The sequence below is a fragment of the Lingula anatina genome, chromosome 4, assembly GCF_051362555.1.
Source record: "Lingula anatina isolate TDL-2025a chromosome 4, LinAna3.0, whole genome shotgun sequence".
Lineage (NCBI taxonomy): Eukaryota > Metazoa > Brachiopoda > Lingulata > Lingulida > Lingulidae > Lingula > Lingula anatina.
The window spans coordinates 8,318,005-8,340,519 of NC_141770.1; the positions used below are offsets into that span (position 1 = coordinate 8,318,005).

Below are 22,515 nucleotides of genomic sequence, written 5' to 3' on the forward strand. Positions count from 1 at the left end.
TGGAGGGGTTTGATCATGGATCCCAATTGCCTTAGTCATATGATACATTTTAGTGCCAGGTAATTTGGCAGCAACTCTCTAAGTGCACTGCACCTTATATTGAGATGTTCACCTCAGTTTTAAAGCTTATTTTCTTTTTTTCCTCACTTTTTCGGACCATGTAACAGTCTGTGGAACATGGAATGAGGTTGGGAGACAATCAGGAATCAGCAGCATCTCTTTTGAAGTGTGGTCAGCCATATTTAGTTGGCGGATCAGTTAGTACTCGGATCATCTATTCTGAATGGGGCCTAACAGATCTGCGGATTAAATATGGCTGACCCACTTGAATTCTTCTTGAGTAATTCCTGCAGGGAATCTATTCAGTGTCTAATTGGGAATTAAGTGGCAAGCTTTTTAGTGGGTTGCCATGTTTGATCTGCAGATATGTTAATCCGCTGTTCTAAATGTGCTCTTAGGGGGCCCTGATATCAATGGGTAGTGATTCCATCAGATTGGCCATCCAGCTTGGGTGATACAAATGTTTCATGATCCAAATGATCAGGCTTTGAGAAAACAACATAAAAACTGCCGTCTTACTGGAGACAGAAGAGAAATGTGTAACCATAAAGTTATAATTGTGGAAATCAACCTATTGCCAGGCCGTCTACACTGTGAGCTTTCTTGAATGATTCCCAAGGGGGCATCTGGATAGTCCTAAGCTTCATTGGTCGGAAAAATCGTAACATTTTCACCAGTTTTTTTTATCAAGGGTTTGTTGGTCGGAGGGTTCTATAGTGAACATTCGGACCAATGAACCTTCGGACTATTGAGCTAGGGTTCCATTCCCATTGGCACTTCCTTGTTCCTAATGCTGGAATTTAAAGTTACACACGACTGCTCTATTAGTCTGTCAAGCATACAAATTTAACTGCAATTTGCTCACATATTGTGCCTACAAAGCACAGTCTCTCTAGTGGGATGTCATAATGCAGCTCGTGTTTCCACTTAGCCAGTCTCAATGTACCATTTCTCCATCAAATCATTATAAAACAAATTAGACAGGCTATTAATGGTAAAAATATTGTCTCTTTATTGTCTCTTTTTTAAATTCAATTTCTCTTGTCATCATGTGCACTTATTGAGGAATCTGAACAAGACTGATGAATCACATAAACTTGCCAAAAAAGAAAAAAAAAATACTCAAAAGTTCTTAAGATGACTTCACATTAAAAATTGCACTCGTGGTTTATGACAAGTACCATCCATGTGTTAAACAACATCAACACAGAGTTACAAATATTATAAAAATCATTTCTTGACAAATAATTTTGATCATCACCATGGGTACTATTAAGTATTTGCAGCTGAACTTAATTAAGTTTCATTTCACATTGCAGTCTGTTGAGGACCTATAATTACATCAACTTGTATCTGAACTTGTGTCTCTCTGAAGGAAATGGTTAAATGCACTGCCTAATTCAGCGGTCATAATTAATTGGAAGTTGGGGTTTTGAATAATCAATAAACATTGTCAGTGAGATCTAAATAGAACTTGCATGTTTAGAATTTAACTGCTAGAATACTGAATGCTGTACACAATGTTTATATATAGTTTTTACAATTATCTGCAAAAAATTAACAAGGGTACGTGATTATAGATTATATACTAATGTACAGTTGTTGAAATCTTTTTTTAAATGCTTTCTGCATAAAGTTAATTAAATCTTTTTTTAATGCTTTCTGCATCACTGGCTTCAAAGCAGAGCTCCTAACATATAATATATATGTTAATGCTAGGTTAAATTTTATTATATATATATTTAAACATAGCACAAGTGCACGCTCACATACAATTCCACATTCATTAGTAACTTAAGCGCAAATTTTTTAGATGCATTAACAAAAGTCACTATTTGTCAATACACAAAACTAATATCTCCTCAGAGACAAATCTTTCAAATTATATTTTGCAGTGAATGCATCGTTGTGACAGTCATTGATCTTTCTTCTGGTGTTCTGTATTCTGATCACATATCATCAATTCTGTTGAAGACTGTAAACATTTCATTAGCATTCTCCCCTTGAGGGATTTTGAGGAGGCAATTGTACAGATTTAAGGACAATAACGAAAACTCAACAAAATATAAGCATTGCATTCATTAATTCTATCTTGGACTTATTAAGGGCAAGATAATTATCATAAGACCAAAGGATTTAATTTATTGGACCCCAGGGTAAATGGCATAGAATCCACAGGTTGGGGCATAGGAGTGGGGTCATGGGATCCAGGGGCAGATCCAGGATTATTTGAAGAGGGGTCCCTGACAAACCCCCTAAATTCACCACTGGGATCCTCTGGTGTGACACGAAGTATTCAGTATACAAAATGCACAGGATGATGGGCAGGAAATGTAGTATTCCATTGCAGGTTGGAAAAATTCATGGAATATAATGGGTAGACTTAAACAGAATCCCAGAATAATTACAGCAAACATGAAGGATGACGAGAAGTAAATTAGAACTTTAATCCACAAAATGCTGGATGGGATATGTAGAATCCTGAGCTAGAAAATACACAGCTTAAGGGTGTTTGGTTGGGATTTTGAAATTCCAGGAATACAAAGATAATGTGCAAGATCAATGAGCGCATTCTCAACGAATTAAGCCAGGCTTTACAAAGCCGGTGACCTAAAAATGGCGGACGTACATGAAAGAAAAACCGCCTAATCTTTTAATAGTCTCTCCGCCTCTCACACGCCTCCCCACACGTCGTCCCTGCGGGGTACAGTAATTAAATCTCGGCTCCGAACATTAATATTTCCGTGAATATCTCTGGTGATATTATCTCCGTAGATGGTCGATTCATTGCTGCTCTACGGGCCAAATTATTCCTTTTTCGTCTCTGTTTTCAAAGATAATAGAACAGAAGAGCTTTTTTCCTTCGATCGCCTTCAGCCGCCATGCTTTCTTCACCACGAGTTTAACTGATGAGCATGCGCACTTAATATTTCTCAGGTAGCTTCCGCATGGCGAACGGAGCCGAGATTTAATTACTGTACCCCGCAGGAACGACGTGTGGGGAGGCGGAGAGACTATTAAAAGATTAGGCGGTTTTTCTTTCATGTACGTCCGCCATTTTTAGGTCACCGGCTTTGTAAAGCCTGGCTTAATTCGTTGAGAATGCGCTCAATGTAGAATTACTGGGTAGGATATATATATGGGGTAGAACAGGTAGTATTTCAAGGGGGTCTTGAAAAGGTCTTGAAAAGACTCCATTCCCAGGTGAAAATGCATTTAAAATGGGTGACATTTTTTATTGTGCAAACATGAAAATGCACTCTAGATAAAAAGGGTTTAAATAAATGAGCATTCTTATGCCCCTATTTCACACAGACCACGAATCCCACGAATGGCCATGAATTGTCAAATTTCAGGATTCGTGGTTGAATCGTAATCAGTTCGTGAAGTTCTTAACAGATTCCTATATATTCGTAGTCAGTTCTTGCACTCCTTGACCAACAGGAATTAGTAGCAAAAACTTTGATGCCCCTATTTCACACAGACCACGAATCCCACGGAATTGAAAATTTCAGGATTCATGGTTGAATCGTAGTCAGTTCTTGTACTTCTTGATCAATCGGGAATTCGTGGCAAAAATATTGAGCTGTTCAAAATTTTGGCCACTGACTCCCGATTCCAAAAAATCATAGTGAATTTCTGGCCAATATTTGTGCGATTCCAGCCGAATCCCACGAGTATTCGAAACACTATCACACCTGTATTGTAACTGAATCGTAGAGCATGTCGAATTAGCCCAGAAAATTGGCAAAATCTCACGAATCCTGAAATTTGTCGATTCCTGGCGATTTGTGGGATTCATGGTCTGTGTGAAATAGGGGCATTATGGGGACTGTATTTTAGTCTATAGCTACTCATGATAATTTCAAGGCAACAGTTTTGTATAATAATGTAAATACCTGCAAACCACTTCATCCCCTTCATCCAACTCTTGGTCTCTCTTTTTGATAAAAATCAATCATGTTTGGGGTAAAAAATTATTATTTTTATTTTTAAATTTCTTAAAACATGCCTAGAGGTAGAATTTTGTGACCATTTCCAAAGAACTCGACCTGACCTTCACTATTGGTCCCCCAAGTGTGTGTAGTCGGTGCCTCTCTTCATAAAATTTACAGGGAAATTGAACCCATTATCCACAAACCACACTGCCCAGACAGTGAGTGATTGAATTATTGTTGCGGACTCTTGGGGGAACACATAATGTAACTGGCATAGTTTAACATTAAATAATTAAAAACTTCAAGTTAAATTCACTGTGCACCACTTGTTTTTCATCTTGTAAATACAGAGGATGCCGGTACATATGTAACTCATCATCTGAAACTCATACTGAACAATTTTTCCAAGAATTTTTTTTTACTAATACTCCTTTGATTCTCCTTTCCTGGCATTCACCATAACTCTGTAATAATATCAGAGAATTAAAACGTTCTTAACTCATGCTTAAGCGTGTTTTTTTATCCTTTTTTTTTCAAATTCAACCATCACTTCATGCACTAAATTCTGGTTTGCTCACGATTTAAACAATGTCAAGATGACTGACTGGTGGCAAGTTTCGTAAGGAGGTGATTAATTAAATTATTTTTTGTGACATTAATTCATGGCATTTATCTGTTTAAAATTATCAAAAAGTATTGCCTGTCTTCAGATAAGTTAAACAAAGTTTAAAATCTTACACTTTGTCCCTTTAACTTGCACACTCAGAGGCTCAATCTTTTAAATATGCAGCATAAAAATAATGGGGGTCTTTTAAAAATCATTACCGTAGAAGCTGAAGTCATGTCATAGAAAATCTGATCAATTTACATGCCAATTTATTAAAAAAAAAAAAAAAATTGCATGCTTCTTTTTCAGCATTAGCAAAAATGAGAAATTTGGCATGCCCTCTCAGTTGTGCAGATTTTTCTAAAACAAAAATTCTTCTCGGCATTCAGTGGAAATTGCTTAGTATTTAAAGGAAAAAAAAAAATGTTTATTTTTTCCTCAAGTCCATATTTTGTCCATAATAAAATTTCCATAGCTCTTGTCTTAGCATCCCCACTGGCCTACAAAAGAATTTAGTTAGTTCACTATGAAACATCGTCATTAATTAGCCAAAAGCTTTATATCAACTGGGTCATTATCTTTACCGAAAAGGATTCAAAATTCCAGGATTTAACACAAATGTCGATTTCTTCGAAGGATCCCATTTTAAAGGTTAATATCTTCCATGTCTTTCAGTCACAATATTATGGCCAAATCATTTTTCAACGAAGAGTAAAACATACTTTGAGGAAATGCAAAATGACAACTAGATAAATCTTCTTCTGTAATCTAATGTAAAAGTGATAGTTGGATCTCGTCATGACATGCATGGTTAATTCAAAATTTCACCTCGACATGATGAGAGGGAGTAGGCATACTGAGAACAAAATATTGGTTCCGTTTCCTCGGGACATCTTCCTTAAAATAAAATATATTATTTTAGAAAGGCTAAAATAGGAGGCCAGGTCCCACACTGACTCCATCAATAAAAAAAAAATAGCTATTTCTTTATAATTGGCAATTGAAAGTTTATTCAGTAAGGACACAAGGAAAATTTGCTGGCATAAATCAAACAAATTCAATTGAGCGTCTAGCTCTTATTTGTAAAATGCCTTGAATTTTTGTACATCTATTTAAAAGATAATTCCTATACTTTAATTGATCTTACATTCTTGCCGATTCTTCCCACCTTGACACTCTAGTTCATCGGACACAGTAAGACCTCTGTCAGACATCGTCAAGTCTCCCCTCTTGAGTCCTTGCGAGGGTGAATATGATTATGATTACGATTTAAAGACAAATGTATCAAGAATACACTTTTTAACGGTTTTGATACAAAAATCATTTTAAAATGTTCAAGGTAATACATACAATATCATACAATATTTTTTAATTGTTTTAAAAATCATTTTAAATTATCATTTTTATATTATTAAAATACACATTACAAGTTGAGCACTTTCTTGCACAGTGCCTTGACTGAACAAAATATTTCAAAGTATATACTTTGCTGATATATAGAGGTTTATCAGATCTTGTTTTCAAATTAACGTGCAGTATCTAGGATCTGATGCACAGTCGCCATGCTTTTCACCAGTCAGATGCCTTCGACTAAGAGTTTTGGCTTCAAACCACAAAAAAGAAATTGGAATTTTCAATTTTAAGATACAAACCCAATGAGACTAGTTAGATTTAAAACAATTTAGTCTGATGAGACAAGTAGGATTTTATCTGTCTGGCATATCTTTTCAAATTCTGTATATATGTAAACAAATGTTTCTGTGTAACTGCTTACAATCTTATTTAGTAATCAAAAAAGCTTATGCAATGTGGCAATTTCTTAAGTTGTATCAGTAAGTTTTAAGGTCTAACATTCAGAAAACAAGTGCTGTTTTGACAAAACAAGACCAAAGTCCACATAAGAAGGGCTTGATTCAATTAAATAAAGTTTTTTAACATTATGCTAGTAAGTACATAGTTCTTCCACAGAAGCTATTACTTCCTTTTTTCAACATGTTAAATGTACACTCAAATGTGGCAGCATTTCCTACTGCATAACATACCACCCAAGGAATTCAATATAACTCGGGTCTCATAAATGATAATTGTCATTTACTAACATTACCTGCAGATCTCTTAGCACTAACACCCATATTAACCACCAAACCCACAAATTTACCAGCACACCGTAAAAGCAGTGAACACTACCATAACGATTCCTAGCATTAACATTCATTCGCTTTGGTAGTGGTAAATACTTTTACGGTGTGTTGGTTAATTTGTGGGTTTTGTGGTTATTACAGGTGTTAGTGCTTAAAGATCTGTGGGTAGTGTTAGTAAACCCCTAATCTGTTCACACAAAATATGGCCAACTCTGTTCTCTTAGCACCAGCCATTCCTTTCACTATCTCTTATATAGTCCCAGTGAAGGATTCTGCAACCTCATTCCTCCCACATGGTTGTATTTGTAAACTTGCACAGAGTCAGAAGGAAACCCAGGTCTCTCCTGTCAGTCAAAGTGTAAGGCCGAATATGTGATAATCCAAAGAACCTGAAATGAAATGAAATATGAAGCATTACTGCATTTTAAAAAAATCTTTAAAAAGAGTGCATTAAACCTATACGCCAACCTTTCAATCCAAAGGAAAGATTCGCAGACAATCCAATTCTCAACTTTTCAAGCCATACATCCTGGCACATATCAACTTTATAGGAAATTTGACAGGCTGATTTGGTTATTTCTGATGGAACATTCTTGGCAACTGATTTTTGATGTACATACCTATTTTTTTTTTTTTTTTTTTTGCAAAGCACTGGCATCAAAGGTCTTTTAAAACATTTTTAAAGAGTATTGCATTTTTTTTGCAAAAATTTTATTTTAATATCAGCTGCATCCTTTTTTTTCATTCCCCAACCATAAAAATCTATAAAACATTCTGATCAACTTAATGGAAATCTATGTTGCCGCTTACAGACTGGATCACAGAAAAAGTTCAAAACCCTTGACAAAACATGATTTATAGAGAAGTGGCCTGAATTCAAACAAGATGCATTTAATCAACATGCACCATCTAAAAAAACACCTGCGCCTCAGTAAATAAAGATCCCCAAATGGATTGGATGGATCCATGCAGAAATCAACCTGCTGTGGGCGGACACTGACATAGATTGATATTACCAGAGGGAGCCAGTGAAAAATGATAGTCCCAATTCCATGCCAATACTTCAATCTGTCAAAGATGTATAACCATACACATTGACTTATTAGCATGTTATGCAACTGTAAGATCACTTTCTATAAGTTCTTTTTTCAAGACTGACTCCCATACTGATTTCAATGTTAAACTGATTGAATAAAGTTTACCAGGATGATAATTCAAAGTGATTTTAATGGTAATTATTTCTTATTAACATTTTTGTTGATAAGAATTAATCACTTTTTTTGGAACCAAGGGTTTTCCCAGCAAACCATCCAGCCGTCATTTGGATGGCAGCCAGCACCACTGGACAGCCTATATTTTAAAAGACGTTTGGACAGCTTATGGATTTTTTTTTTGGAAAATTGCCGGCTTTAGGCATACTTGGACTCTCTGAAATTTGTAGGAAAATTCAGGTGGCAATTTTGGATGGCCTGTACCCCCAATCCTGGGGAAAAGCCCTGTTTGGAACAAAATTTTATAAAACAGCAAAGCTTCACTTTTATCACAAGAGCATGATCAGGCTGAATACCCACAGGTCATTGGGTGTTGGTGGACCTGTGAGCAAGTCTTACTCAGGGTGGTAATTGGCAAAATGCCCCCCCCCCCCCTTTGTTAAAAAAAAAGTGATTTTCATCACCACAATAGTTACTAAATACAAGACCTTGAAAAGATAAACAATCTAACAGAAAATTGCTTCTTGCCATAAAAATATAACTTACTAAAAATGAGGCAAAGGATGTCATTAATCCTTCTTTTAAAATTTCAGATGGGCCGCCAAATTTGTCATCATCAACTTTGTGGTATGTGTTGTAAAAGAAATATGTAACTCCTGTTAGAACAGCAAAGAATCTGAAAGATAAAAACATATTCAAAAATTTGTGAAAAAAATAAAGATTTGTTAAATATCACATACATTGCACAATTTTAATTTTAATTTAATTATAACCTAAAAACATCATACATAACAAAATGAGAAAAAACTAATGTCACTGTTCATTACAACTCAATGTTGAATCAATCACATTTTTAACTTTATAGTAGACTACTTATGTACAAATTGCAAGTAACTCTTCTCAGGAAAATACAAGTCTATATCTTCTTCATATGCAAACAACTGTTAATCTTTTTTTTTTTTTTTTGGCTACAGGAAATATTTCTTTTGCTTTCTTGTCCTCTTTTCAGCTCAGATTTCATCTTGTTAAAATCTTCCACTTTTAGAAAACCAAAATCTTTGCAATAGTGAGATCAATGTTGTTTTTATTTCAGTTATATCAAACCATATTGTGGACTTACAGAGCTAATCCTAAAAACCCCTTCAGAGGTACAATACCCCATATCAGTCCAAGAACTACTCCTAGAATTTGTCGCATCCAGTAAACCACATCTAGGAAATCATCCTGAAAAAAGGGCAGCAAAACTGTCAAATGTACAGACAAAAAGAGAGGTATACTGAACATTTTAAAACATAAGGAATAAATATGATATGACAAAATATTGGTATTATTTACAACTTATTGACCTCATTTATTAAGTCATCTTAAAGAAATGGAGGTTGATTAAAATTTAAACATTAGGAATAAAAAAATATTGGAATAAATTTAATTACAATGAATGAGGATTACATTCTGACAAAAAGGTAGGTTTAACATAAGGAATATAACAAATCTTAGAATAAATTACAATTAACCTCACATAGTAAGTCATAATGAAAAAAAGTGAAGGTGGATTGAAAATTAAACATTAGGAAAATAACAAATGTTGGTATTAATTGCCATACTTTTAAGTTAAAATATTTCTTTTAGACAACTTCCTATTTCCTTAATGAAAAAGTATAAAAATAAAAGTTACTTCTCCTAAACCATTTGCTATATAGTTGCATTTTAGCTTGGATTTTAAATCATCAAAAAAAAAAAAAAAAAAAAAAAATTAAATTGAAAACTCCCCATAAAAAGAGTATAATACCTAATAATAAAATTTTACAGACAGATATTCTTTTCATCAATTTTTATGTTAGAATCACAAACTGAGTGAATGTTACAAATGACATAAACTAATAGATATCCAATTATTGAATTGATATATACTGCAGACTTAAGTACCTTTGGAACTTTAAAACCCATAGTATCACAAACACACTAAACACAATTAATCCAAAAAATTGAATATCTTTCACCTAGAGAATTGCTAAATGCCAAGTAGCCAACATCTCAACTGAAGATCAATGTGCTTGTTCATTTCATTTAAAATAGTCTTCTTAATGTCTTGTTTCCCCAGGGGTCATGGCCTTTCAAAGTTTCCTTTCTTTATAAGCATCATTAGATAACAGTTTCAGACATTTGTACATAGCATTTCCCATATGACAAGCTGATCTCCATGTTCCTGTGATACAACTAACCAATATGTTGAAAGTGTAAGGATGCTCACAGCACGTAGAGAGGAGAAACAGATTCAAAAGTGTATCATACTAGTAGAATACAGATGTCTAGTTCAACCTTTATCTTATCTTGTTATAGTAACATTAATAAATTGTGGAGCTCCGTTTTGTTTGTGCACAGTTTGTGCACAGTCTGCATTTCAATTCTCCAAGTTCAGTGATTCCCGTATTAAAATTTCCTTCACCTCAAATGGCCTAAACTATTGGTTACACATGCTTTATAAAATAAGTGTGAAAAGTGCATAAAGCTGGGTTATAAAGTGCTGTTACTTTGAAGGCAAACTGCACCCCATTGCATTAGTTGAAATGGGTAAAACACAATCATGGAACATTGTTATATTTTGCTTTGAGAGGATAAGCAGTTGGAAATGGAGATTACTAGTAGTCTATACAATATTGTAAGTAAAAAAGCTGCTTTTTTTCTTCTTCTTCCCTCTCTGCCTTCTCTCCCCAAATTACTCATACAATTATGAGGACTTAACTAAATGCAGGGTATCCCTTAAATATGTGACTGCATTCTTTCTTTATATTATTTAACTATTAGCCATTTTAAAGGGGTGAAAGGTAATGCATATACACAACAATATCTAATATTATAATGGAAATTTGTACTTATAATATCTTTTTGTTGATGTTGATGAATGTTGTGACAGCAGCTAGGACACGATGAACATAGATAAACACATCTCTTTCCAAAATACTCCTGTAATCACAAGCTTTTCTGTATTCCACTCATTAGTCAATGTCAGGAGGTTGCATGTTGACCTGATAGCATGAAAATTCATGCGTTAGCACTTCTATTGACAGTTTCTGATAGGTAATGGCTGTCACCGCATTAGGAGTGCTAACGCAAAAAATTTTGTGCTAGTTGACCTGATTGCACTCAGTGAGTCCCCGCAGAATAGGATCATTCTATGTAGAACAATAGCTTCATTGGGAATGAGCCCTAAGAGTTCACTAGTAACTTAGACTTGTATTGGTAAGGGCTTGACATTGTCCTAATATAATCAGTCTCAAGGATTTTGATTTATGTTTTTAAACTCTCCATCGGTTAGTTTGGTAGAAAAGGTTTAGTACCGAAAAGGTGAACAGGGATGCTAAAGAGCCTGAGGGATATTGTCTTGCTGGGGTTATGCTGTGTAGTGATCGACTGGTCGGGGTAGACCCGGGCTCGATGGCTCAGGGCTCAGTGGTTAAGTGCTATGGCGGTGGGTGAGCATCCCCGGTTCTTCCCCATTCGGTTCAGGTGTTTCCCCCAAAACGCTGTGTACAGCTGGCATTGCTAGCATTGCTGCGTCTCGACTACATGATGATTTGCCTAAGAAATATATGCAATTTTGTATTAATGTGGTACCTTATTTTCCCATTCTGTTTCTGCTGTTATAGCCATATTCCACAGCTCTCGTACCGATTTGTCGCTGACCTCCGATTTTGATTCAACATTTCGTTTTCTGGCAGAATTTTGCATTTTAATACTACGGGGAAGCGTGTCTTCTAATAAGTAGGTCAAGTGATACTGCCCTGCAGCAAACAAAATGCAGCATTTTTAAATTATTTTTTGATAATTTCATATTTGATTGGGCTGTCTAATTAACATTAAAGCTGAAATATGGACATAAAACGAAAACTTATTTTGGGGATATCAGCAAAGTTACACATTTTGTGATGTGCCAAAACAAATCCACCAATCACAGCCATGATTTCTGTCAAGCCCGTCTCAAGGGTGTAACTGGTGCTGATATCGGCCAGTCAGGTGTGGAAGTGGTGACTCAAACGGTTGACATTTAATCATGAAACCAGACATTTTAACCACGTAGTAGTTAGCGTATCACAGAAACAAATCATGAACGGAGTAGCAGACATCAAAAGAAAGGTAAGCTATGCTACACATCGTCGTGATGATGTGGTTTGAACTTAAACATTTCAGTTCCACGATTATTCTTAATTTGACTTTTCCAATATCAACACTGATTGAAAAAAAGTACGCTTTTTTAGGTCGACATGCCCTTTTCGTTTCAAACCCCGTATTTTTCTATGCATAGTGGGGCAATCTAAGAGGTTACTAAAATATCTGGAATCAAATTAATCCCCCTGTACAACAGTGTGCGCCTGCAAGTTGACTGAGGCGAGATTGGGACGTGAAGTTCATAATTAACACCGTATATTCACATGTGTGGTGAACAAGAGACTTTGACTTATGGTCCACCAGTTCATTTCTGTAGTGTTAACAACCGGTATACACTGCAAATTAAGTATGTCTCCTGGTGCCAGTGGCACACGACTTCCTCCAACAATACCTGGGTGAATTCTAATGTTTGTGATGTGGATTTTGAACATACTTTATTTATTTACAGTATTTATTAGTTTTTGTTATTTCTCATCTTTTCACTTTTACCAAAAAAAAAAAAAAGAAAAAAAGGCATAGTTTTTTTTCTTAAGGGTGTGTATATAAACTTACACTTTTGTGTTATTCAAAACATATTTAATTTGTGTGTAACTTCTGTCGGTATTGAATGGTAGCCAGTGAAAGTCATGCCCTAAAAAGATAAAGGTACTGTTTATGACGTAAATATGGGGATTAAAACTAATTAATCACCAGGCGGTATCGATTCTATTTTTGTGTAATCTGTGAGTTGTGTAATAACATGTGACGCAACCTTTTTTTTTTAAAATGTATTTGATTTTGTTTGTTTTGTAACAGGTGAGAAAGGTGAGTATCATTGCTTGGAATACTAATTTGGTTTAATTCAGGACAAAATTTAATATTATTCAATAATTTTAAATATGATGATTTCAGTATTGCTCAAATGGATTTCAAATGACATATAATTTATCATTAAAATTTTCTTTTTGCTCTGTACAAATGCCTGTATGTTTTTTTGCTATCAAGCAATTTTCCCTACCAAATCAATAACTAATGGAACATGCACATGTTAACATGACTCGAGGTATATTTTCACCTATTTCATCCTTTATACATCTTTCAAATTCTCATAAAAATTAATTAATTGGTGAAAATAGTTAACCAATACATCCGAGCAATACTGAATGTAATTTAAATAAGGTGTTTTACAAGGTGTCATCATTTCCAGATAACTACATAACTTAAACCCTGCTTCACGATGGTAATGACTGTTAATATATTATTGACATTTCTGGTCTGTTATCCAATGGCCATATTATCTTTTGTTTATATGGTATTGGATTAGTAACTGATTAAAGCTTGCACTAACCTTTGGGCATTTGACTACTAGTTGACAATGGTGATCACGGTACAACTTTTGAGTTATGGTGAACTGATGCCTCATCTATGTTTTATTTACTTGATTATGGATAAGATAAACTGCATGTAATATAATACAGTTATTATTATTATTATTATTATTATTATTATTATTATTATTATTATTATTACATAAATTAAAATGTATGGTCGCATTCAGAACAACAGACTAACTAGCCTGCGGATCAAACATGGCAACCCACTAAAAAGCTTGCCTAAAAAGACACTGAATAGATTCCCCACGGGGATTATACAGCAAGCATTCAAGTGGGTTGGTCATATTTGATCTTGGGACTAGTTAGTTGGCTGTTGTGAATGTGGCCTATGATTTATAGATAAGATGGGTGTCTAATTGTATGTTAATGGTATATGTGTGATAACTAAAGGAAACTAGTGGGACCAGGGTGCCATGGAGTTCACTCCAAAGTACATCTCGTAGCTGCTTATTTTGTTGGAATATGAAATTTAATGTGAATATTATTTTTAGAGCCAGTTTTGTTATTATTATCGTTTTTCATGCTGCAGTATTGTAAGGAAAACTCTGAAATTAAACGAGGGAAAGTTCCAGTTTACTTATCCAGGCACTTGAAGACCACTGGTACCTAATAAAAAATGCAATCTGCATTATCCATCAAGTGTATCTAAGCTATCTCTCAACTACATCAACCACAAATGTCAACAATGTCACCGCACAGCTCTAAACCCCATAATCAAGCTCCTGGATGACACAGATTGTGGTGTTTTTGTTGATAACTTTTTTTAAGCAAAGTTGAATGCTATACTATACCCATTCTGTTCATTTAAGGTCAGGTTGAAGGTCATTAAAAGTCAGTTCATAATGTTATTCTTTTTTCCCCTTCTTTCTGTGTATTTTAGACTGATAAACATCTAGGGGTTTAAGGTTATTCAGAAGCATTCATTTTACATCCCATAGCAATAATATGTGCATATAGGTGATGTTTTAAAAGCAGCATATATGTTAATAGTGAACTTTGAGGATTGTATTTACATCTCATGGCAATAATATGTGCATATAGGTGATGTTATGAAAGCGGCATATGTGTTAATAGTGAACTTTGAGGATTGTATTTATGTATTCATAGGCTTTGTCATAGATACATTTCAGTCTGGACTTTAAGCCCGGCTTCAACTCTGAATTTAAATGACCTCAGCTGATAAACATATGTTAAGGTATTAATTTAATGCACCAACATTTCACAACCAGCTCTTAGTGTTGCCCCCATCTTGATGATGAAAATGAGTTAATGGCCACCATGCATTCTCTGACAAAAATTAATAGGGATAAATGTTTTGACATTAAGTAAGGAGGGGGGATACAATCAGAGGTGAAATGTAATCCAATCCTCTGTACTTGTCTGCTGACATGCTTTTTTTTTTTTAACAAAAAGTATGCCACTTGTTCTAAATAGACCAGTCTCATAAAGACCTGTGGCCAGCAGTTTCAGAACTTGAAGGTATTTTTTTTTTCTGAAAAAGTGGACCTTTACCATCTTTGTAGATTCAATTTTTCAAAAATTATATATTAAAAATCTATATCAAAGTTTGATTCAGAGTGGGGCTTTTTTGGAACTAAAAAGTATTCCCCCCCCTTATTTGACAAGGAATGTAACAGAATCAAGTTTTAAATATTTGCTTATAATGCACTGGAGTGTGCTCATAATAGAGTGCTAGGTAAATGTTTTCACATTCTTGCAAACAGAAGAATTGGGATTACTTTTACTGCTGTATACCTGCATTTAAAATGGGATGTTAGGGACTGTTCCCATTACCCTATCGTATTAGCTGGATCGATCTAACTCCTCGCGGATTCTTGCTAAATTGCATTAAGTTTAAGCAGTTTAAATGTGACATTCCCCCCCCCCCCCCCCCCCCTTGTAACTTAAAGCTATTGAGTAAAGTTGGAAAAACTTTCTGGTCCATGATGTTGTTCATGTTGCTTTGCGAGGGGGTGTGGCCGGTGTGCCAAACAATTAAGCCGATTACACTGTCTGCGCCTTAGTGAGATAGGTCGATTCTGCTAGTACGATAAGGTTATGAGAATGCAGTCTAAGTATGTGTCTAAGACTGGCATGTCAGTATTTACATTTCACTACTTTACATTCCTGAAGCTTACGAGTTCAAATCAATTTTATGCCCACCATTGTTGATTTATTTTTTCTTTGATAAGTACTCAAGTATATTCTTTGGTGAAATGTTACACGATATGCATTTGAATAATGCATTTTATTTTGTCAGCTGAAAGGCAAGCAGGATCAAGTTTTTCATCAGATCACAAGACACTATTGGAATGTCCTTGCTATGGAAATGTAATCTATGTGTATCCAGTGCTCAGATTCCATGGTTGTTCAGGCCTGTGTTCCTTTTATAGAATCTTGTGGCATTGAGTCTTGTAACTGTAGGCCTGATTTTATATAATCAAATTTTGCTGAGGTTTAGATTTTACCATTTGCTGTGTGTGTGTGTGTGAGGGGGGGGGGGGTGTTAAAAGATTTAGATTATTCACGTCCCATCTAGTAGCAAGGGGTCGACATAGGTTTTTGAAGGAGAAAAAAAAAGGATTCGATCCTTATGCAATTTTTGAGTGATTATCTGTAGTCATTTTCTCATTTTTGATATATGTCTGGGCTTGACTTGAGTCATAGTCAGTGGGCATATTTGGGGTACGTAGTGGTTTCTTTTGTGTTATCCAAGCTGTGGGGATAGTGCGGCAGCCACACCTCTATGACTTGCCTGTACCAGATATACTGCCAGGGGCAGGCCATTAGTATTTTGATTAATGGATAGATGAAATGGGGTCATGTAATAATTTTTGAATATTTACTTAAAGTTTGTTATACTAATAACAAAATTCTTTCTCCAAAAAATTAAAATGCAGCACCTTTTTTTTATTTTTGTAAATTAAAAGATTTTTTGAGATGGGCTTAAAACTATCCCTTTTGATTAAAGATAGTTGTTGTTTTTTTCAAAGGCATAGAAAATTATGGCGTTAGAGGAATTTCGGAAGAGGGGATGCTTCAGGTGCAAAATCACGCAAACAGCCCCTTCGTCATCATCATCAGCACCACTGTGCAAATTTGGACTACTACACTGTGTCATTCCCTCTTTTTTGTCCTCAGGGAAGGTCTATTAGTCATGCTAAAATAGTGTAACTTGGCATAGTTAGCTTAATGGTGAGGGGGTCATGTGTTCCTCTTTAAGTCTTCATACGTAAGATCATATTTTACTCCTGTCCATCCTAAATTGGGTTGTTATCATCAAATAGCATCTCACGACTGATAATAACACTACACCTTTTCTTGACCGAATTTCCAATAAATTATGAGACTTTTGACTTTTCCCACCTCTGTTGAAGAAGGTGTGCTCCCCCCTTTTGTACCCTCCTCAGGCATCTCGGTGAATTAGAGACCTGTTCTGGGTGACATCGCCTGTGACACATTCTGCCACGATGACGTGATATTAGCTTATGTCTTAAGACATTGTAAAGATTTCCCATCAACCTCGGGTGTGGACTTTCACTTTGCACCCTGTGTGTTTCACTCTATAGGGACTGCTGCTGATGTGGAATTTAACTGGATGTCTTAGTCTCTAGGAGGTCTTTACACAGAGACAAGAGGCGAAGTTTATTTGAAGATTTTTTATGGTGCCTGTCCATGTTGTATGGATTAAGTGACCATTTTCTTTTGATACTTTCAATCAGCTGAGGATTCCTTTACAGTGAATCTTTTATTTTCTTTTGTGAAGACAGCAAATATAAAGAATTGGTCCAAGAGCTTCTTTATTGGCATGGCAGTGATCTTTTGGGATTTCAGTGTAGGATTTGGAAAAAAAAATTGAATGCATTGGATCGATAAATTGTGTAACATTACTGAGGTTTTGGCATTCAGGAAACTTGGCTCCAGTTATTAGAAATGAGAACATTTGCCCTGTGCATTGTCTGATGCAGAAATCGGGAACTAGAGGATCACTGAACGCAGGAACTGTGAAAGCAGAACTGCCTGGCACGCACATGTTAGAATCCCTGGAACTGTTCTCTTGTCAGGAAGCACAGAAATAGAATAGCACATATATTCTTTGGCAAGGCAGCACAAAATTGTCAAGGCCAACATGGATGCATTGGCTTGCTTTCTCCATTGAACCGTGAAATGTTGATGATATTTGACGCTTGACATATCAGAAACAATTTGGATTCAATAATACTCTTTGTGGCTGCAAAATAACTGCATTATTTTCAGACAGAACCCAGAATTAGGTGGTTGCTTTATTGACATTGCACAAGTGACAACTGCATACATTAAGACTACTAGTATATTTTTTCTCACTTCCCAGTTCATGATCGCGATTCGGTGACATTGGCCTATCTTGGGTTACAAACCACATTTTCATCCAGCTACTGTATTGAACAAAACGAGACATTGTTCTAGAAACTTCTGTGACTGCTTCGTGTGTCATCTTCATACTACAGGACAAGCATAGACTGCTGAACTGAACGATGGCTGTTGCAACAAAAAAATTAATTAGCAAACGTCTTACTAAATTTCAGGGTTCAGACCCTCTGCTCCAGACGGCCCGTGGAAAGCTCCAGTCGCGGAGGTCCAAACTGAATGACCAAATCAACAAGGAGCTGCGGATGAGGGCAGGAGCTGAGAATTTGTACAGGTAAGGCCCGATTTTCATTTGCTTAAACACAAATCTCTCTATTCTCTTCAATCGTACTCTTTTTGGAATTGTGTACTCGGTCTAAGCAGTAATGTGAGCATCCTTGGATAAAATTGTCCCAGGGGCATACTGATAGAGTGGAGTGATAACTGCTATGAAGTAATGGGAAATAATCAGAATGGGATGTGACGTGGATTTTGAAATGCAGTAAGCCAGCTCTCTCTCTCTCTCTCTCTCTCTCTCTCTCTCTCTCTCTCTCTCTCTCTCTCTCTCTCTCTCTCTCTCTCTCTCTCTCTCAGTACAGTATCTAAGGGAACAAATAGCAGCGCCATTAGTTTTTTCCACTTTTACCACAGGTATTTTGTAATCACCTGTAAAACATGTCTCAATCCATCAAGCAGTACACTAGAGCCACTTAATGCTGCTTTGTGTGTAGAAAGCGTTCTACACCTTGAGAAGGCACTATGCCTTATAATTATATGTAGTACTACTTCATTTTGTAATGCTCATTCTTAATTGTTGGGGGATGGAATGGATTTTATGATTTACCTTTGGTCTGTTATTTATCCTCAAGTATTTTTAAATCTTTCTTTTGTTACAGTTTCATATTATTATTGTACCACCAGCGTAGGCGCTGGCGGTACCCATGGTTTTAGTCCCGACCCGTATGTTCCGCCGGCTCCTGCGGCTCCGCCGGCTCCTGCGGCTCCGCCGCCAAGTCACCGTTACCGCTTCTCCTCATAGACGGTAAGGGCCCCTGTACCCATCTCTTGGATTTAGCTCACCTATAATCTCAACTCGTTCCACGTAAAATTTGGGCTTTGTCGGTATTGGGGTCTAGGTGTGGCACTCATTGCAATGCACCCTTGTCTAAAAATGGCAAAATTAAATGCTAATTATCTACCCTACGGAAGGAGTTATGGGAAAAATTTCTACAGACAGCTTTCCAAAAGTCATATGTGTAGATTTCAAATATGCCCTTGGATTTGACCTTTGACCTTTATTTCAAGGTCAAACGGGCCAAAATTTTCAAAAAAATGAAATTTTTTATGAAAAAAATTTTTTTTGCCCTGTTATTCAGACACCACACAGACTTAACCAATAATATTATTGGAAAGTGTTACCCTTCGGGTCATCTTTCATCTCCGTGAATTTGGGGTCAATTGGTGCATTTTCACGGGAGTAGCGGCCATAAAGTACCGAAACTGAAAACTGTCTCTAATTCAGGAACCGTTAATGCTAGAGACCCATTCTTTTTTGCATTTTGTAGAGCATGTAAAGGCCAACACTGGAGGTGGTCTCCGTTTTTTTGTATTCCATACGGTTTTCAAGTTACGCTGTATCAAAAAGTACATATTGGTGGTGAAAGCAAAATGTGCAGTACGGTAATGGATAATAAATTTTGAACTCTGGAAAAATAATAAATAAGGCTTGGCAAAGCAGACAACTTGTGGTCAAAAATGACATTATTTCATCAAATTTGAACTTCTGGAACTTCAGAGCACCTCCTATTTTAAGAATTTTGACCAAAATGATGTTTTCTTTATTTTAATTAATCTTTTCTGTAGGAAATTTATGGCACATTATGGTAACTCCAAAATTATAACATTTAGTCCCTTATATCTCCAAAACTGGCAGAGATAGGTCCATAGTTACTATTGAAGTTGAATAGGAAGTCATAAACTGGCAATCTTACTGTGACCTTGAAATTGACCTTTGACCTACTTTTCACCATGAACTGAACTTTGCAAATTTTGCTTCCCTTATATCTCCAAAACTGGCAGAGAGAGATCCATAGTTTCTATTGAAGTTGAATGGGAAGTCATATACTGGCAATCTAAATGTGACCGTAAAATTGACCTTTGACCTACTTTTCACCATGAACTGAACTTTGCGAATTTTGCTTCCCTTTTATCTCCAAAACTGGCAGAGATAGGTCCATGGTTACTGTTGAACTTGAATAGGAAGTAATATAATGGCAATCTAAATATGACCGTAAAATTGACCTTTGACCTACTTTTCACCATGAACTGAACTTTGCAAATTTTGCTTCCCTTATATCTCCAAAACTGGCAGAGATAGGTCCATAGTTACTATTGAAGTTGAATGGGAAGTCATATACTGGCAATCTAAATGTGACCGTAAAATTGACCTTTGACCTACTTTTCACCATGAACTGAACTTTGCAAATTTTGCTTCCCTTTTATCTCCAAAACTGGCAGAGATAGGTCCATAGTTACTATTGAACTTGAATAGGAAGTTATATACTGGCAATCTAAATGTGACCTTAAAATTGACCTTTGACCTACTTTTCACCATGAACTGAACTTTGCAAATTTTGCTTCCCTTTTATCTCCAAAACTGGCAGAGATAAGTCCATAGTTACTATTGAACTTGTATAGGAAGTCATATACTGGCAATCTAAATGTGACCTTAAAATTGACCTTTGACCTACTTTTCACTATGAACTGAACTTTGCAAATTTTGCTTCCCTTTTATCTCTAAAGTTACGCTGTATCAAAAAATACATATTGGTGGTGAAAGCAAAATGTGCAGTACGGTAATGGATAATAAATTTTGAACTCCGGAAAAATAATACATAAGGCTTGGCAAAGCAGACAACTTGTGGTGAAAAATGACATTATTTCATGAAATTTAAACACCTGGAACTTCAGAGCACCTCCCATTCCAAAGATTTTGACCAAAATGACCTTTTTTTTTATTTTAATTTTTTTTTTTTCTGTAGGAAATTTATGGCACATTATGGTAACTCCAAAATTATAACATTTAGTCTCTTTTATCTACAAAACTGGCAGAGATAGGTCCATAGATACTATTGAACTTGAATAGAAAGTCATATACTGGCAATCTTACTGTGACCTTGAAATTGACATTTGACCTATTTTTCACCATGAACTGAACTTTGCAAATTTTGCTTCCCTTATATCTCCAAAACTGGCAGAGATAGGTCCATAGTTACTATTGAACTTGAATAGAAGTCAAATACTGGCAATCTTACTGTGACCTTGAAATTGACCTTTGATCTACTTTTCACCATGAACTGAATTTTGCAAATTTTGCTTCCCTTTTATCTCTAAAACTGGCAGAGATAGGTCCATAGTTACTATTGAACTTGAATAGGAAGTCTTATACTGGCAATCTAAATGTGACCTTGAAATTGATCTTTGACCCACTTTTTATCATGAATTGAACTTGGCAAATTTTTGTTCCCTTTTATCTCCAAAACTAGCGAGATAGGTCCATAGTTACTATTGAACTTGAATAGGAAGTCATATACTGGCAATTTACTGTGACCTTGAAAATGACCTTTCTCCTACCTTACGATGAACTTTAAATTTGATTGTACCATTTTTAGTTTGCATATATTGAAAATTCTTGTTGATTGCATGTTTACAGCTTGTCAAGCACAAGACTGGTGGCTGTGTCCCTTATTTTGTGTATGTGGGGGTCTATACGAATGCGCTTGCTCCAGCTGGTGGTACAATATTCGGAGGCGGTATCGCCTCTCTGATCCTCTAGTTAATTTTATTATTATTATTATTATTATTATTATTATTATTATTAAATTTTATTTACTGCTATGATGTTTGATTTTTAATAAGGTCAATTCAGTGCAGTTTAAAAGTTTCTCACAGTCTAGTTGTTAAATCATCTGCAGTTTTCTTCAACACATACATTATGAAACAGACTATTCAAAGTACAGTTTGTACATGATATATGTGTCATTTGACTAACATTCCCTCATGTTTTATACTGTCTCCTGAGACCTGCAATAGGATATGATAATTACAGTACCCCAGAGCTTGCTTCAGCCTTCCATATCTCACACATGTGGCTTTTGTCAGTCTGTTCCCTCCTCAAAATTGAGCTCATCATGACTAGGGTTTTCCCAGTGAACTGCCCAGCCATCATTTGGACAGCTGCCAGCATCACTGGGCAGCCTATATATATATATATATATATATTCAAAGATGGCTGGACGGCTTATGGATTTTTTGAAAATATGATGGCTTTCGGCATGCTTGAACTCCCTGAAATTTTGTAGGAAATTATAGGTGGTAATTTTGGACGGCCTGTACCCCCCAGTCCTTAGAAAAGCCCTGGTTTGTGATATAGGATATGCAGGCTTGTTACCAGCAATTTCAGTTGGGGTGCATTTTTTTTAAGAAGTGGACCTTTTCACCTGCTTAGTTGTCCCAACTTAAATAACACAGCGAACCTTTTTCTATGTAAGGGTGGTTCTTTTGAACTACTAGAAAACCCAGTCTATTGGTCTGATAGAGAGTTCACAACATTAGAGAAAACACGTTTTAATT

The 22,515-nt window shown here is 35.8% G+C and overlaps 2 protein-coding genes across 2 annotated transcripts in view; one reads left to right on the top strand and one right to left on the bottom strand.

Annotated features, from left to right (window-relative positions):
* Window positions 1-5,574: 5,574 nt before the first annotated feature.
* On the bottom strand, window positions 5,575-11,744 carry LOC106174006 (GEL complex subunit OPTI). The gene is made up of 4 exons (XM_087012007.1): window positions 11,573-11,744; window positions 9,078-9,181; window positions 8,504-8,633; window positions 5,575-7,135 (listed from the first exon to the last, which is right to left on the bottom strand). The coding sequence occupies exons 1-4, from the start codon at window positions 11,684-11,686 to the stop codon at window positions 7,094-7,096; spliced, it is 390 nt and encodes a 129-aa protein (XP_086868133.1). The 5' UTR covers window positions 11,687-11,744; the 3' UTR covers window positions 5,575-7,093.
* Window positions 11,745-11,917: 173 nt separating this feature from the next.
* Window positions 11,918-22,515, top strand: part of LOC106160901 (rhophilin-2-A-like) — a 33,534-nt gene continuing 22,936 nt past the window's right edge. Inside the window, exons 1-2 of the mRNA XM_087011687.1 lie at window positions 11,918-12,091; window positions 18,063-18,178. Coding sequence (XP_086867813.1) covers window positions 12,062-12,091; window positions 18,063-18,178 — 146 coding nt within the window. The 5' untranslated portion in view covers window positions 11,918-12,061. The remainder of the gene's footprint in view (window positions 12,092-18,062; window positions 18,179-22,515) is intronic.